The sequence below is a fragment of the Pyrgilauda ruficollis genome, unplaced genomic scaffold (genome assembly GCF_017590135.1).
Source record: "Pyrgilauda ruficollis isolate IOZ18807 unplaced genomic scaffold, ASM1759013v1 scaffold52, whole genome shotgun sequence".
NCBI lineage: Eukaryota > Metazoa > Chordata > Aves > Passeriformes > Passeridae > Pyrgilauda > Pyrgilauda ruficollis.
In genome coordinates, this window is record NW_024526822.1 from 4709338 (window position 1) to 4724276 (window position 14939).

Consider the following 14939-nt stretch of genomic DNA (forward strand, 5'->3'; position numbering starts at 1 on the left):
TCAATTACTGGAACTTAGCTGGGAAAACAAAAAACTGAGGTACAGAAAGAGGAAATTGTTTTTGCAGTAAAGAAGGAGATCAACAATTGAAGTGGGAATGCTGCTCAGATCAGCCATTCTGCCTTACATCGCTACCAGAATTCCTTTTTAAAAAAGAAGTGACAGAAGTCTGTGGCACCTCATGATGTACAGAAAATATCACAGATATTCAGCACATTCAACTTGGGAAGGCAATGCACAGGTCAGAATTCCTGAAAACTTTCAATTTTCACAGCATTTTGCTACATAAGAGTTAAGCAAATGTTTTTAGGAGGGAGATGAGAATGCCTTAAGAAAAACCCTCAATTTTTCAAGTACAATCATGGGCTGTAACAGTCACTGAGCGAAACCTGAGGACAGCATCTGCACCATGCCAGGGAAAATTCAAATTAAAGCTGGCACAGAAGAAACAAAAGATTAAATCACATGCAGAAGTACTACCCACAAAGGAAAAAGCAAAAGTGATTTACACAGGGGAGAAACTGATCAAGTGAGTGGGTGGGAAAATCAACTTTCTTGCTGGAGATACAGCTCAATTTATTATTTAGGATGATTCAGCACCCAAATCCTGTGCTCTGGACAAAACCCACCTCCTGAGCAAAAAACCCAGATCAGCAGAAGTTAGGATCAGACTGGGAACCCAGCTTAGAGTCAATCATTACAAGGCTGAACCACAGCTGTCTGCTTTTAATGCACGGCTGCATTAACCCTCAGCAAAGTGCTTTAAAAATCAGCCCCCAGAAAAAAAAAAAAAAAAAAAAAAAAAAAAAAAAGGAGAACACTGAATCATTAAAACTTTCAGCACAGAATTTTAACTCTGAGCATTCGCTGCTAATAGATATTACTGGAGTGATTTAAGCCAAGAAAAGAATTACAGAAAATTATCATTTTCTACTGTGTCACCCAACAAGCAGCTGAGTGGTTTCTACAGACAGTAATTAAAATAAGAAAGTTCTGGTACAAATATGGAAACTGATTAAAAGACAGCTGTGAAGTCTGCTAAATCTGTGATAAAAAAAAATAAATCTGCACAAGCAAAACATGAAAGATCCTTTATGAAAGAGAACCCTCTTTCAGTTTCATTGTCTGGGCTGACTTCTGGCATAGGAAAATGATTTCTATGGAGCTGCATTTAAAAGGTCACCGAGTTTCCTTCCTTGATCTTTTACCATGAACAATTTTAGAAGGCATTAAACATCTCAGAACAGCCCATCTAAACAAATTTTTGCTTATCCTGTCATTGAATTAAGTTCAAGCAATTCCAGTAAGTCTGACAAAAAAAAAAAGTCCCCCCCCACAAAGCAACTCTAAAATATAATATTTATGCCAGCCACTAAATGCAAACTTGAGTCCATGCCAAAACAGCATAAATTAGAAAAAAGAAATTATTCTATAGCTGACAATTTGAAAAGAGAGCAGTGAGAGCTGGGAAACTCCATTTGCTAAGGCAAAATCTATTTCATTCACAGCAAACCGACCACAGTTGTTAAATCTGTGTCATAATTCAGAGAGAGAGAAAAAACACAGGACTGATTCCATGGATTTAGCACTCAATACCTTGCTCTGGTTCACTCCAGGGCTGGGAATTGTCAGCAATAAATACTTCCAGGCCTATAAAACTCCATGAACTGCTCACTATTTGTCAAGAAGCAGGGAGGGAGGGGCAGAGCTTCACTTATTCTTTCCAAAGAATTTTGCAGGTCCTTTTTAATTCACCATAAATTTCATCCCACCCCAGTTTTACAGTACAAAACATAAACAGACTCAAGGACAGGGTCAACATCAAAATGTTGACCCCAGAACAAGTCAGGGCTGGCTTTATCATTATTCCATCCCACACCTGCAGCCTTACAGACCCAAATTCAAAAAGCAGGGAAGAAAAACCCAAGTAAAAATGCAAGGCAGCAATACCTGTACTCACAAATCCATTTTTTAATGCATTAAAACACACTCTCATTTTCCCACTGCTTCAGTACAACAAAAACCACACGAATTTAAGAGTTCCCAGTGTTTCCAGGTACTGTTAATGAGCCAAACACTGGTTTATATCCCCCAAAATTCATTTTATTTCTGACTCTGTTCTCCAGCCCATGGATAACCACAGCCTTTCCCAGGGCTCTCCATCTCCCCTTCCCCTAAAGCCCAGCACCAAAGGCACACACAGAGATGGAAGGAAGGTTTCAAACCTTGCCAGGAAGTTTTATTGTTTAACTTCAATTTTATTGTTTAACTCCTGCATCTGCCCCTGGTTTGAGATTCCAAAGCAGGAACGTTCACCCAGCTCGCTGCCCCTCCTCTGAGAGCCTGGCAGCTGATTCATCTGAATTTTTTATTATTTACTCATCATATATTTGTACTGGGCTGGACGTGAGGTGCTTCCTGCTCCTCAGCAGGGCAGAAATCAGGGAAATTTTAACCAGGGGCTGCTTTGCAGTTAATATTTGATCATCAAATAGACAACATGAAGTGCTATAATTTGTTTTAGCAGAGCATGCACACAGCTCACCTAGCTGAATTATATTTGAAAGTTGAATTATGCTGGCTGTTAGCAGCTAGATCAGAGCCACCCATGCCTGAAAGAAACCACAACTCTCTCCCTGCTGTCCTGGCAAACTCTAAATGCCCAAACAGCTTTTAATTTCCAATTTCCTCTGTATCAACCAGACACATTCATCACCCATCAGCTGTCCACATCTCACAGGACTAACAAAATGTTGTGTTAGCACCAGAACCAGCAGCTGAGCTTAAGGAAATTGAGATGGTCCAAGCTAAAAGAAACCTGTAAATGTAAAAATGAAGCCCTGGTCACCAGCAGAATGTCAGTGCTGAGTGCATTAAAGCAGAGGGAAATGCAGTTTTCTCTCAGTTCAGTAAGACAACTCCTCCCAAGGTCTTTGCTGCAGCAGGAAAACCACCAGGATGCCAGAGAAGGGTTTTAATCTAAAGCAAACATCTCCACGTGATGCAGCAGAGCGAGAGGGGGAGAGCCAGGCAGCTCCTGATCCTACAAGAGAAAATTCATTTGCGGCTGGGCATTTCTTCCTGCACATTTTCATGGAATTGGGGAACAGATCCAGGGATGCTGCCACCAACCTCAGCTCAACTGAGAGAGAATTCCCTAAAATCTCAGATATTTGAGAGGGCTCCTCACTGCCACACAGCTCCTTGCTGTATTTTACATTTATTCTAATTTACTACCACAGCAAAGTGCTCCAAATACAACTCAGGGGAGAAGATGACAAGATTTCACAATGAAATTTACAATTTAAATAAACAAATCATCGTCCTTGTTTGAAGTGCCCAGAGTCCCTTTGTGCTCATCCCCACAACCAATTACAAACTACCTTTTTTATTTAACAAAAAGAAAAAAAGAATAACAAACCCTACCTCATTATTTGCATGTTCTTTGTTATTTTTCTCCTTCTTTGAAATGCTCTTTTGGGGAAAGCTTTTTGATCTAAAAGGCATTTAATTAAACAAAAAGTACAGAAGAAAGGAAAACCCTAAATCCCTATATACACTCTACAACAACATTTATTTGGGGGGAATATATTCCACAAAATTATATATATAATATATATTCCCAAGGATTGTGCCTGGATTACCAGGGCCAGAACACAGCCAGATTCTTCCACCAAAAAAAACAAAACAGAGAAACCAACTTATTTCAAGTGTAAACTTTAAGTTTCCTGAGACCTTTGCTGATCAAACCCCATCAGCATCCCAAGAATCAATCTGGAGATCTGAAGGAGCCATTTTCTCTGGGTATGGAGAGCGACAGATGGAGCAAAAATTTTCAGCAGATTCTGAGTTGCTGTGATGTTCCTGTGAGGAGGCTCAGCTGAGCCACCTCCCAGGAGCTGCAGGGCCAGGATGATTATGAAAACAGATATAAATTTAAAAAATTAAAAATAAAAAAAAATTTTTTAAAGGGAGTAGGAAGGGACAGGTTCTTTTCATCTGGCTGAATTCCAGGGAGAGGATTTTGAGTTTTCCAAGCAGCCCAAAACTGCTGCAAAGCTGTTTCCTCTCCCCCTCCCAGCTAAGTTTAATTCTCTGCTCCTGGGAGAGGGAAGAGCCTCCCCCAGAATGCCAGAGCAGCAGCCAGGGACTGTCCCCTCCTGCTGACCCCCAGGCAGGCAGTGCCATCCACCCTGCCAGGAAAAATGGGTTTTCCTGCCCTAAACCTGGGATTGTGCCTGCACGACCAGGTGCCCTGTGACAGCAGGGAGGCCGAGGCACAGGGTGAGCAGGTGCAGACACCAAAAAGCACTGCTGGATGTCCCTGGTGAGTGCGAGAGCTGATAATTCCCTGCTAGAAGGGAAAGGGAGAGGAGGTCAGGCCTTGCTGTGCCATACATTCAGCTGAAGTTGCACTGGTTAACATCCAAAGTAAACACCAGTGCAGCATTTACAGCCAGCACCAACATTCCTACAGCTTTCCAGACTGCAAGAAACATGTGCTTGCCTTTTTTTTTTTTTTTCCTCCCTTTTCCCCCTCACTATTTCATTCTCACAGCTTTTTCCATAATGTGAGTGACCAGAGTGTAAAACTTGGGGCTTTCAGTTGTACTCAAAGGGGCTGCTGTGCTTGGCAAACAATATTTACCAATTCCCAATATTATATCAAATCACCCAGCACTGAAGTGTCTAAAACTAGAGATCAGATATCTAGGTAGATAATCCAGATATTTCTAGGGAGTCATGATCTAGAGAGCTCTGCTCTTTTAATCATTATTTCTGAATTATTACAAGGTGTTTGCCTTTACTGCTGATGGTTCAGGGCAGAGCAGCACTGCACAGGTGCACCCTTGGGCACCCTGCAGCCCTTAACACATCCTCCCACCACAGCGAACGCCACAAGAACTGCAGAGGGCTCTGTGCAGGATCCCAGAGCACCTTCCCCAGGCAGAGCCACCAAGGGAGGGTGCTGGCTTTGCTCAGATCAGATCTGCCCACAGGAACCACTTCCACTCCCCAGACCACAGGGCAAACCACAGCCTATCATTTGGTGCCTCCTGACAGGCTGCAGGAACAAACTGCCAGCTGCACTTCAGCACCAGGAGATCTCTTTTATCCTTGGCACACGAGGATTCCCCCCCATCCTTACATTTAGCAAGCCCACATGATAGAAATTCGCTCTCCTCTATTGCAGTTCCCCCTGGATTTTTGCCAGAGCTGATGCTGCTGCTTCAGTCAGGATAGATCTGCAGCAGCAGGGAAAATCCCTCTTTTAAATCCCCACAACAGCAGCTCACTTTTGGCTGAGGTCACTGCCTCATTTAGGACACCACCATAATTATAATTAAAAAAAAAAATCCTATTGACACAGAGCAGAAAACAACGTTGTGCTCGTGCTTGTGAGCAGCAGCTTTGAAAGGCAGTCCCCAGAAGAGCAGGAATTATCAGGACACAGCTCCAACATGGGAGCTGCTGCCACCAGAGCAGCCTCCTCAAGAGCCACAAGCTCTGAAGGTGTTCCTGCAGTCCTGCCCAGCACTCTGAGCTGCAGCCCTGCCTTCTCAGGCCTTTCTGCCCTCCAGCAGCAGCTCCTGGCCCTGGGGCTGCCGTGTGCTCCAGAGCTCAGCGAGGCAGGAAACCTCTCTCCTATCTGGCAGCTGCCACCAGCTCTCCCATTTCTCTCCCTCTCGCTCACTTCCTATTGATCTCTCCTGTCTTGCACTGCAGCTTTTTCCTATTTCCTTTCTCTGCTGGCTCGTTATGGCTTCCCTCCTTTAATTCTCTCCCTTTCCACGTTTTCCATCACTTTTCTGGCAGCTTTGATCTGGGCAGAGCCCTCTTTTGCATCTGGGCACAGCAGAAAGGCAGCGGTGCCTCTGTGGCACGGAGCACTCGGAGGAGACGCCTTGTCTGAAGTGCTGCCAAGAAGCTGCACCAACAGCCACTATCATAACAGGCTAAAAAAGACTTTCAAGCAGCCATCAGATGCTTCAGGTGAGCCTGCAGGTTGAAGCTTGTATGTTTATGGGAGTGGTGGACTCCCAGTCCTTCGCCCGTCTCACATCAGTCTGGTGCTTTATTAAACACATGGGGCTTTTCCTCCACACTGGGAAATGCTTGCTCAGGTCAACCCAGGTCCCACCTGAGTTTTCCAGCCCCTCTCCAGCACTGCAGCTCACTCTAGAAAAGAGTGTTGAACTCTTCTTAGGTTACTGATTCCACCTGGGAAGTCACCCAGGGTTGCACGTGAAAGCACAAACCAGGATTCACCGCCTGCAAATAAATTCAGGAGCAGCTGCTCACACAGACAAGAGTCAACTGTGCTGCTACTCACAGATCCAATAAGGAACAGCACCTGAACAAAATTCAGATTCCCACCAACATCCCTGAAAATGTCCAAAACACATTTCAGGAGCTCAGGAGTAAAACCAGTTCGAGTTTTGCCCTTGCAGCCACAGTTCTTGTGCCAACTGAGAGCAACCAAGAGCTGCCAGAACATGGAGATTCTCTCTTAGGTTTTTAACATTTCAACTCCTCTGTAGCACCAAGAGAGGCCCTGCTGCTTAATTCACACAGTTCAACTTTTACCCAACCCTGCTCCCTGCCCATAAAAGGTTTATTTTTTGGAAGAGCTGAGCCCCAGTGCCACTTGTGACCATGCCCCTCCTGCCAGGACAGCTGACAGCATCCCAGGGACGGACAGGACAAAGACCCACATCACACCAGAATTATTCCAAGTACAGAAACCTGTGCTGTGATCTTTCCCACCTCCCATCTGCTTTCCCAGTGCCACAGCAATTCCATGAAACGCTTTTGCCACCGAACATCCCAGGCCAGACCTTTCAGCCTTGTCAAAACAGAGCTTAAAATAGCCCCACAGGATCACATTGAAGTGTTTGCCAACAAATGTAAACAGAAATGTTTCTTATTTACCATCAGGCTGCAAGAAAGGGTTCCTGCCCATGGGCCTCAGAAGTCAAACAGACACAACACTGAAAATCCTCAAGGAAAGGATGCAGGGTGATAACAAAACATCCAGACGATCTGTGAATGTCACAGGCTGAACACTGTTTGTTTGGCTTTTACTATTTATACTTATGCTTACATTTGAAACATAAGGACGCTGTTTTTTCCTGTCATTTTAATGTATTTATTTTTACATGTTTTCTTTTCAAAGAAAAATGAGTAAACGTTGCTTCTTCCTGTCTTTTTCTAAGTGTGCTGTTACTATTTTGTATGTATCCTGTCTTGTATTTTATCCCCTTTGCATTCTTAATCAAACACTGCACGTTTTACATCCCTTTTCATTTTACTAATTCCCTTGCTGCTGCTTCTCCTGTCCTTATTTTAAGCCCTCTCTTCTGATGTTGAGATATTACCAGCATCCAGGCTCCTGACCCTTGGTTTAATCAAGCTGAGACATGAACTAAGACTTTTATTCTTTAAACCTAATAATTATCCAGAGCAGGGCCACAGAACACAGCATCACCTACCTGAAAATATGCATTTAAATCTATTTTCTCTTAGTGCTATTGACATCCCTTACACAGGAAAATCTGCTTATCTCAAAGCAGATAAAATATCAGGGGGAGTGCTTAGGCAGAGGAATATCTGTAATGCTACAAAAAGCATTTTTACAGCAATAGATCCACTGGAAACACGAGGATAATACAAATGGGATTCATTAATAAATCTCCAACTGCTAATTTTCAGAGGGAAGGAAGAGGAAAGCAGGAGGATAAAGGCTCAGGGCAAGAGGCTGAGCTTATCTTCCAAGGAGCACAGCCAACATATCTCCCTGGTGACCCCAAGGACCACCTCGAGGTGGAGTGGAGAATTCAGTCTCCAGACCAAAGCAAACACTGCTCCTCTCTGCAGAAATGCAAACTACACACAGGGCTGGCCAGGTGGGGGTGAGGATTTTAACCACGAGAGGCAAAGGATACTGCTCAAAATACTACAGGAAAAATGGGAAAGCAGCATTTAATGTCACAATTCCTGATGGTTATACTCCAAGGATTCTTGGGAAAACAGAAGCTGTCACTGAAGCTACTCAAATTCTTTAGACACAAAATTCACTGGGAGACCCCACTGCAGGAAAGAACCAAATAATCCTGGTGTCTAGCCATGAAATATGGAAAATAACAGGTACAGGTGTGTGCACCACCTTCCCCAGGCAAATTCACCAATGCTCTCATCCTAAGGCTGTAGCCTTAGGATGAAATGCCAAAATCTGCAGCGCCTAAATCACTAGTGCTACAATAAAACACCACTTCTACAAAACCATCGCTTGTACAACAAGGTCCAGAGCAGTTGTGAGAGTGAACAGAGGACTCTTTGATTTCCAGCAGGACAACTGTGCTCACTGCTGTCACCCTCCAGGACCAAGGAACTCTCCTCCCACACAGGTCATGGAAGTCAAAGGACACCACTGAACACCCACAAATCCCACCAGTGACCTCAGCAACTCCAAGGGCAAGCTGCACTTTCCTTCTCAAGCTAGGACAGCCCTGAGACTTTTTTTTTTTGCTGCTAAATTCCTGTAGATGTGGACCAGAACTTTCAAAATCTAAAGCAGAAGGAGCAAACATCCCAGTCCCTTTCCCAACCCATCCATTTGAAATGTTAAAATGCCATTACCAGGAGTTCTGTGCACAGGCAGAATTATACAATTGGGCTCACAGATGAAATATCATTCCTGCCTCCACCCAAATAATCACAACGCCCACAGCTCTACTCAAAACTAGAAAATCAAGCTCACCTCAGCTCCTGTCTCCAGCAAAAGCCCTAATAAACTATGCAACATGAAGTGGTAGCATTTGTGTCCCAGCCAGCAGTAAACACCCCAGACAGTCCTCTCTTCTGCCAGCCTCAAGAACAGCAGAATAAAACAGGAATTTATGCACAGACTCTGTCAACTGCTAATTTCCAAACACAGCCAAGGCACAATGATGAAAAGCCCCACTCAAAGACTATTATTCTTTTTAATCCTTAGATGCCATGCTGCAGCCCATTTTCCATAAATACTGGATTTTAACTAACTCTACTAATTAAAAAAACACATGATAATGACATCTAACTAGTCAGTAACAGTAAGGTGGGACTTTCTGAGCTGTTCTTACCCTGCTGGAAGAAATAAAACCCTTTTTTCCCCACCGTACAGTCAAAGAATTCCCAAATTACTACAGGGACTTCCAAAGAGCCAGAGACAGGGAAAGTGCATCTAAGGCAGATAAGAAACAATTAGAGTCTATTTTAATACCAAGTCAGGAGCAAATCACCAATTAAAACTTCTCAAGGGTAATTATGTGTAAATTCTACCTCTGCTGTTTTCCAATCATAGCAACAGAAACTACAGCAGGGTTATAAATAAAACTCATTTGCAAGCAACTGCAGAGAAGAGTCACCAGTTCCTCAGCGAGGTCCTGCAAAAGCAAGAGCCTCCTTTCTTTTATTGGCCTTTAATAAACAGAAAGAAACATAAAGCAAGTCCTGCAGCCGTGCAATTGCTCAACCCTGAAGTGTGTTTGGAACGGTGACAGGAAGAAAAATACAGTTAACTCCGAGAGCGAAAAAAAATTAATGGCACACAAATGTTTCTCCAGTGTCATAACAGGATACAGCCGAGCTCGGGCCGGCCTTTGGTGGCCAAGCAGAGGTTGGAAATGGCCGAATTTCAGAATTTCAGCCTGGCCCCAGCGTGGCCTTGGGAAGAATAAAGGCCTTATCTCACCCGGCCATGCACAGCACACAGCAACGCCCAGAGCTGGCCAGTGTCCGGCCAGCAGAGCTCCAGAGGCAGGGAACGTGGGCACACTCCAGCAGCAACAGGAAAACTCCTCCAATAAACCCTGCCCAGCTGCCTGGGTCACAGATGGATCTCAAATCTGCAACCAAAAACAGCATCCAGCAACAAAAATCCAACCCAGCACCAGTGAGGGGTGAAAAATAAGATTATTTTTTTTTTTTCAGGTTAAAAGATATGGGAAATCTCGCCTAAATCCAGAGCTGGAGGAAGCTCAGTCACCTGGCTGATTTTAGATACCTTTAGGATAAGAAAGGTCCCCTGGATGTGCAGATTTCCTTCCACTAATGATCAAGTCGAGCCAGATGAGCAGCTCAGGGATGTCTACCTCAAAAGAGTTCCTAAGCTCAGCAGGATAAATGCCACCTTAGGAGGCCTCTGAACAAACACAGCACAGCTAAGGGAGGATTAAATTAAGAGGGTGTAAATGTTTACAAACATAAAGGAGCAGAGCAATAAGGCTGGAGATGAAGAGTTTGATACGCTCCAATGGGCACCGGGACTATGAAAAAAAAAGCAGCTGACAAAGTAAAAGAACATCCTGAGGGAAAGAAGGGGAAGTTAAATCAGTGTTTAACTCCCTCAAATCACCAGCAGCCGTGCAAGGCACCACGGCTCTCCTGGAGAAGGCTTTGCTGATGTGTTTTTAAGCCTCAAGTGCTCTTTAGGAGATAGTTTTCTGTCTGCCTGCACCCTTTAGGTGCTCCCCCAAATGAGCAGTGTGTGTCAGGAGCTCCTCCAACTCAGCACAGCCATTAAACTCTCAGGAGCCTCAACAGCTGCTCTGGCTTTTTGGTTTAAAGCCTGATATTCCCCCACTCCCCAGGCAGTCGCTTCCCTCCAGACTGAAGGCACTTGAAGAAAAAGACACCAGAAATCGATGCTGCTTTGGGAGTTCTGATAACAGAATCTGAGCATGACCACTACCAAAACTAGCTGGGTTAAGGTTTAATCCATAGAGAGAATGAACCCAGACACAGATATGAACTGGCCTGACTGTCTTTCAGCAGTGCCAGACACTAAAATCCATTCAACTTTCCTGGGAAAGAGAACAAAAATAAAAGAAGAAAGAAAGAAAAAAAAAACAAAACAAAAAAAAAGGAGGGGACTTAATAAAAACATCATTTATCATCCTGGTTCCAGAACAGCATTAGAAATGGCCATTCATACACTCCTGATTTATGTATTTAATGGTAATCATGACATCATCAAGAGATATAAAATATGTCAAGGATAAGACAAGTGCAGCCTGCACAAGGGAAATGTGACAGCTGTCAAATCATTACCACCTTAAACTGCAGAGATACCAGAGGAAATATCTGCTGTCTGTAATATGGATTTAGGCAGCTCTATATATGCAAAATGCAAATATGTAAAGCTAATATGGAGAAAAATCCAGGCCCAAGCTACCCTATTACATTCCTAATACCATCTGGCATGGATGAAAGCTGGGTTTGCCTGGTTTAAGGCAATTCCCACCTCAATCCCACCAAGGAAGGTGATTGACAAACACAAAGAGAATTGAACATGTCAGATGATTTATCCACGTAGACCTAATGACAGTGGAGGCATCAACATTATTTCTATTGCACCTGCTTTGCATTCTGAGCTTCAGAGGCAGACTGAAAGAGGCAACAGAGACTCCCCAGCCCTGAAGGGAAGGGGAATATTCTGTAGGGACAAGAGTGAACAAAACCCACCCTCTCCAAATCCTGCACAATGCCGGGGATGAAAAGGAATGGCAGAGATGGGAACAAACACCACCAGCACGTCTGGGGTTCTGCTGAAGGGTTCAGCCAGGGAATAAATCAGAGAATCATCAGAGAATCCCAGAATGGATTTGGCTTGGAGGGACCTTGAATCCCATCTCATTCCCATCCAGGGACACCTTCCACCACTCCAGGGTGCTCCAGCCTTGGACACTTCCAGGGATCCAGGGGCAGCCACAGCTGCTCTGGGCACCCCGTCACCATCCTCACAGGGATTCTGCCCTCATGACCAATCTAACCCTGCTCGGAGTTTGAAACCATTCCCCCTTGTCCTGTCACTCCAGGTCTTTTAAAATAGTCTCTCTGCATCTTCCTTGCAGGTTCCTTCAGGTCCTGGCAGGCCACAATGAGGTCACCCCAAAGCTTCTCCTCTCCTGCCTGAACCACGACTTTGCACCCCAGAGCTGGGGCTGCTTCAGGCCAGAGGTGAAAAATAGTGACAAGAAAAGATCCAGTTCCCCCACATTCCCCCAGCCATCCCAGAAATCCGAGGGCTGTGGAGACAGCTCCTCACCTGACATTAAAAGCCTTTTGATCCAAAACCTTAATGGAACACCAAACAGAAACATCCCCCTGACATGACTGGGAGCAAAAGGAAATGAGACATTTTTTTATTTGGCTGCTCCAATTCAATAATGGAAAGTATTTTGTTTTACTAACAAGTAAATTAAATTCCCTGTTCTCGTGTTTTTCCTTCCCATGCATCACTCAGCTGCTCCTTGGGATGAAAATCCTGTCGTTCTTTTTTGATATCATGCAACTGCCACAAGACATATGGCCTGAAGTACGTAACAAAATCCTCCCAAATCCACTGAAATGCCTTTTTACTGTCACTGCCTTGCCTGCTACAGAGAAAAACATCCTGCAACTCAAATCACGTCACTGCAAAAGAGAAAATTCTGCTAGTACAAACTACAAAATTAATTGCCAAGATTTAATACTGTGTGAACAGTTGTAAACACAGATTGCACACAAGTCTGAGCCCTTTGGACTGTGCTGTGAGGACTTGTGGCGTCACGAAAAGGCCTGGGTTTAAGTGAGAACCACACTCAGTCTCTCTCCCGTCCACACCTGGAGCCTAAAATTGGTGAGCTCAAGCACCCAAAGCATCTTTGCTCCATCCCAGCTCCAGCTTCGCTGCTGTGCCACAACTGCTTGGTCATGAAAGGCCTTTGCCACACACCTTCACACCTTAACCACCGAACAGCCACGATGAAGATACAATAAAATACACTACATGGTTTTTACCGCACACAGTGTCAAAAAAAGGTATCTTTTCTTCTCGTCAAAAAAAATCTGAAGACACTCATTGCACTCACTCGCATGTTAAAATGTTTCCTACTTGACTTTTTTTTTGGTCACGTTTTTTTTTCCCTTCCTCTGAAACGCCCAAGCACAAACAAGAGGACTCCAGAGGTAATGAAAGGCACCTGCAGAGCAGCCCAGGGGCTGAGCAGGTATCTGAAGGCAGGTTCCTGCTAAGGTAGACACCAGCAGACATTCCTGCTTGTCAACTCTCCCTCCTGCCCTCACCTGGAGTGACCTCTCGGCAGTACTTGACCCAAGGAGACCCAAGCGCATCCTCAACACGCTCTCTGAGTTCAGGCTTGAGTTGGATACCAAATTTTGGTGGCTTCTGCTGCTCCAGCTCCTTGCAGGAACCCTCGCTTTCGGTGTTCCCCGCAGCACCAGCCCATCCTGGGAGCTGAATTACCACCCCTGGCTCCTACAAAGTCAGCCTGGCAGGCCTGAAAGCTGTTGGACTTGAAATACTCCGGTTTCAAAGTTAACCCAGTTGCTTTGACAGTCAGGACACCCTCGGTTCCCAGAACCTGTGATTTAATCCTGCTCTTCTGATCCTGTCACTGAAGCCAGAACACAAAGTACGTGAGCTCTGCGAATATTCACTCTCCAAAAAAAGAAAAAAAATAAAAAAAATAAAAAAAAAAAATAACAAGAAATCTCATTTTATACCCTTTTCTCCGTGATTGTGGACTGTGTGCCACTCATTGGAGCCTTTGGCAAGAAGTCGTATTATCCAATTTACATTTTACTCTTATTGCAGGAATATGAACGAGGCTTTGCCCCTTACATGCACCGAGGTTCAGGATCCAGCCTTGCTCCAGAAGAGGCATGCACAGAGGACAAACTCAGTTCAAGGGCAGGAGAAGGGAACAAAAAAAAAAAAAAACAAAAAACAACCAAAAACCCAATCCAAAACAACTCCAAAACTCTTCTCGCAGTCACCCAGAATATCCAAACCACGGAAGTGGGGCGCGCGGGGGAATAAAGGAAAAAAAACTCCAGCAAGAAAAAAACTCCAACAACAAGAAACAACAAAACAACCTCGGTGGACTCGGGAGGAAAAAAAAAAAAAGAAAACCTTTCGAGCAGCGGCCGATCCTCCCCGGCGCGGGGGGCCCGTTCCCGGCCCCGCCGGGCTCAGGGGCTGCGCTCGGGGGGCGGGCGGCGCTCCCCGCCCGCGGCCGGGCCCATCCCCGCTGCCCGCCCGCCCCGACCCCCGCCCGTGCTGCGCCCGCAGGGGGTCGGGCAGGGCGGCCGCCTCTAGGCCCGGGGCTCCATCCCCCGCCGCTCCGCCTCTCTCTCCGGCCCGGGACCCAGCGGGGCGCTGCGGGCTGGCTGTGCTCTGCTCGCCGCTCCGCGCTTCGCTCAGGGCCGAGTCCCGCCGCGCTGCCGGCGCCGCTGCGCTGCTCTCCCGGCCCGGTGGCGGCCCCGCTGCGCTGCTGGGAGAGGCGGGAGCGGCGCGTCCGGGGGAGCCTGCGCCGAGCCGAGCCGGGCCGGGCTCGCCCCTCCCCGGCGCCTCCGGGGGGCTCGTACCTCCGGCCGCTCCGCCCCGCCGCCGGATCCCTCCGCCGGCCGCCCTCCTCTTCCTCCTCTTCCTCCTCCCTCTCTTTTCCTTCTCCTCTTTCCCCTCCTTCTCCTCCTCCTCCTCCCTCTCAGCCCTTCCCCCGGTTCCTGCCGAGGCCTTTCCCCTTCGGGAAGCGTTTTCCAGACCCGCGGGGTGTTTCCTTCTCTTCCCGTCTCCGCTCGGTCGCAGCCGCTCCTCCCTCACCCTGTGTCCCTGCCGAGCAGCTTTCCATCCCCCTGCGTCCCTAACCCGAGGATATTTCCCTTTTCCCCTTTTCCCCTTTTCCCCTTTTCCCGTTTTTCCCTTCTCCATTCCCCATCCCCAGCCAGCCGACACTTGGCCGTGTCACCAGAGCAGGGAGCGCCCGCGCCTCCATCTCCATGGAAAATATGACACAGGCGAAACTTGGAGCAGAAAGAAAATAAATAAGCAGCGAATGAAAAGAGTAGAAGTGCCAGGAGCTGAGCAGAATGGAGCCTCAGCCTGTGCTGTTTGC

At 46.1% G+C, this 14939-nt stretch overlaps 1 protein-coding gene across 1 annotated transcript in view; it reads right to left on the reverse strand.

The window, feature by feature from the left end:
- Positions 1-13738, reverse strand: part of ARHGEF12 (Rho guanine nucleotide exchange factor 12) — a 70374-nt gene extending 56636 nt beyond the window's left edge. Inside the window, exon 1 of the mRNA XM_041480565.1 lies at positions 13556-13738. Coding sequence (XP_041336499.1) covers positions 13556-13584 — 29 coding nt within the window. The 5' untranslated portion in view covers positions 13585-13738. The remainder of the gene's footprint in view (positions 1-13555) is intronic.
- Positions 13739-14939: the final 1201 nt, after the last annotated feature.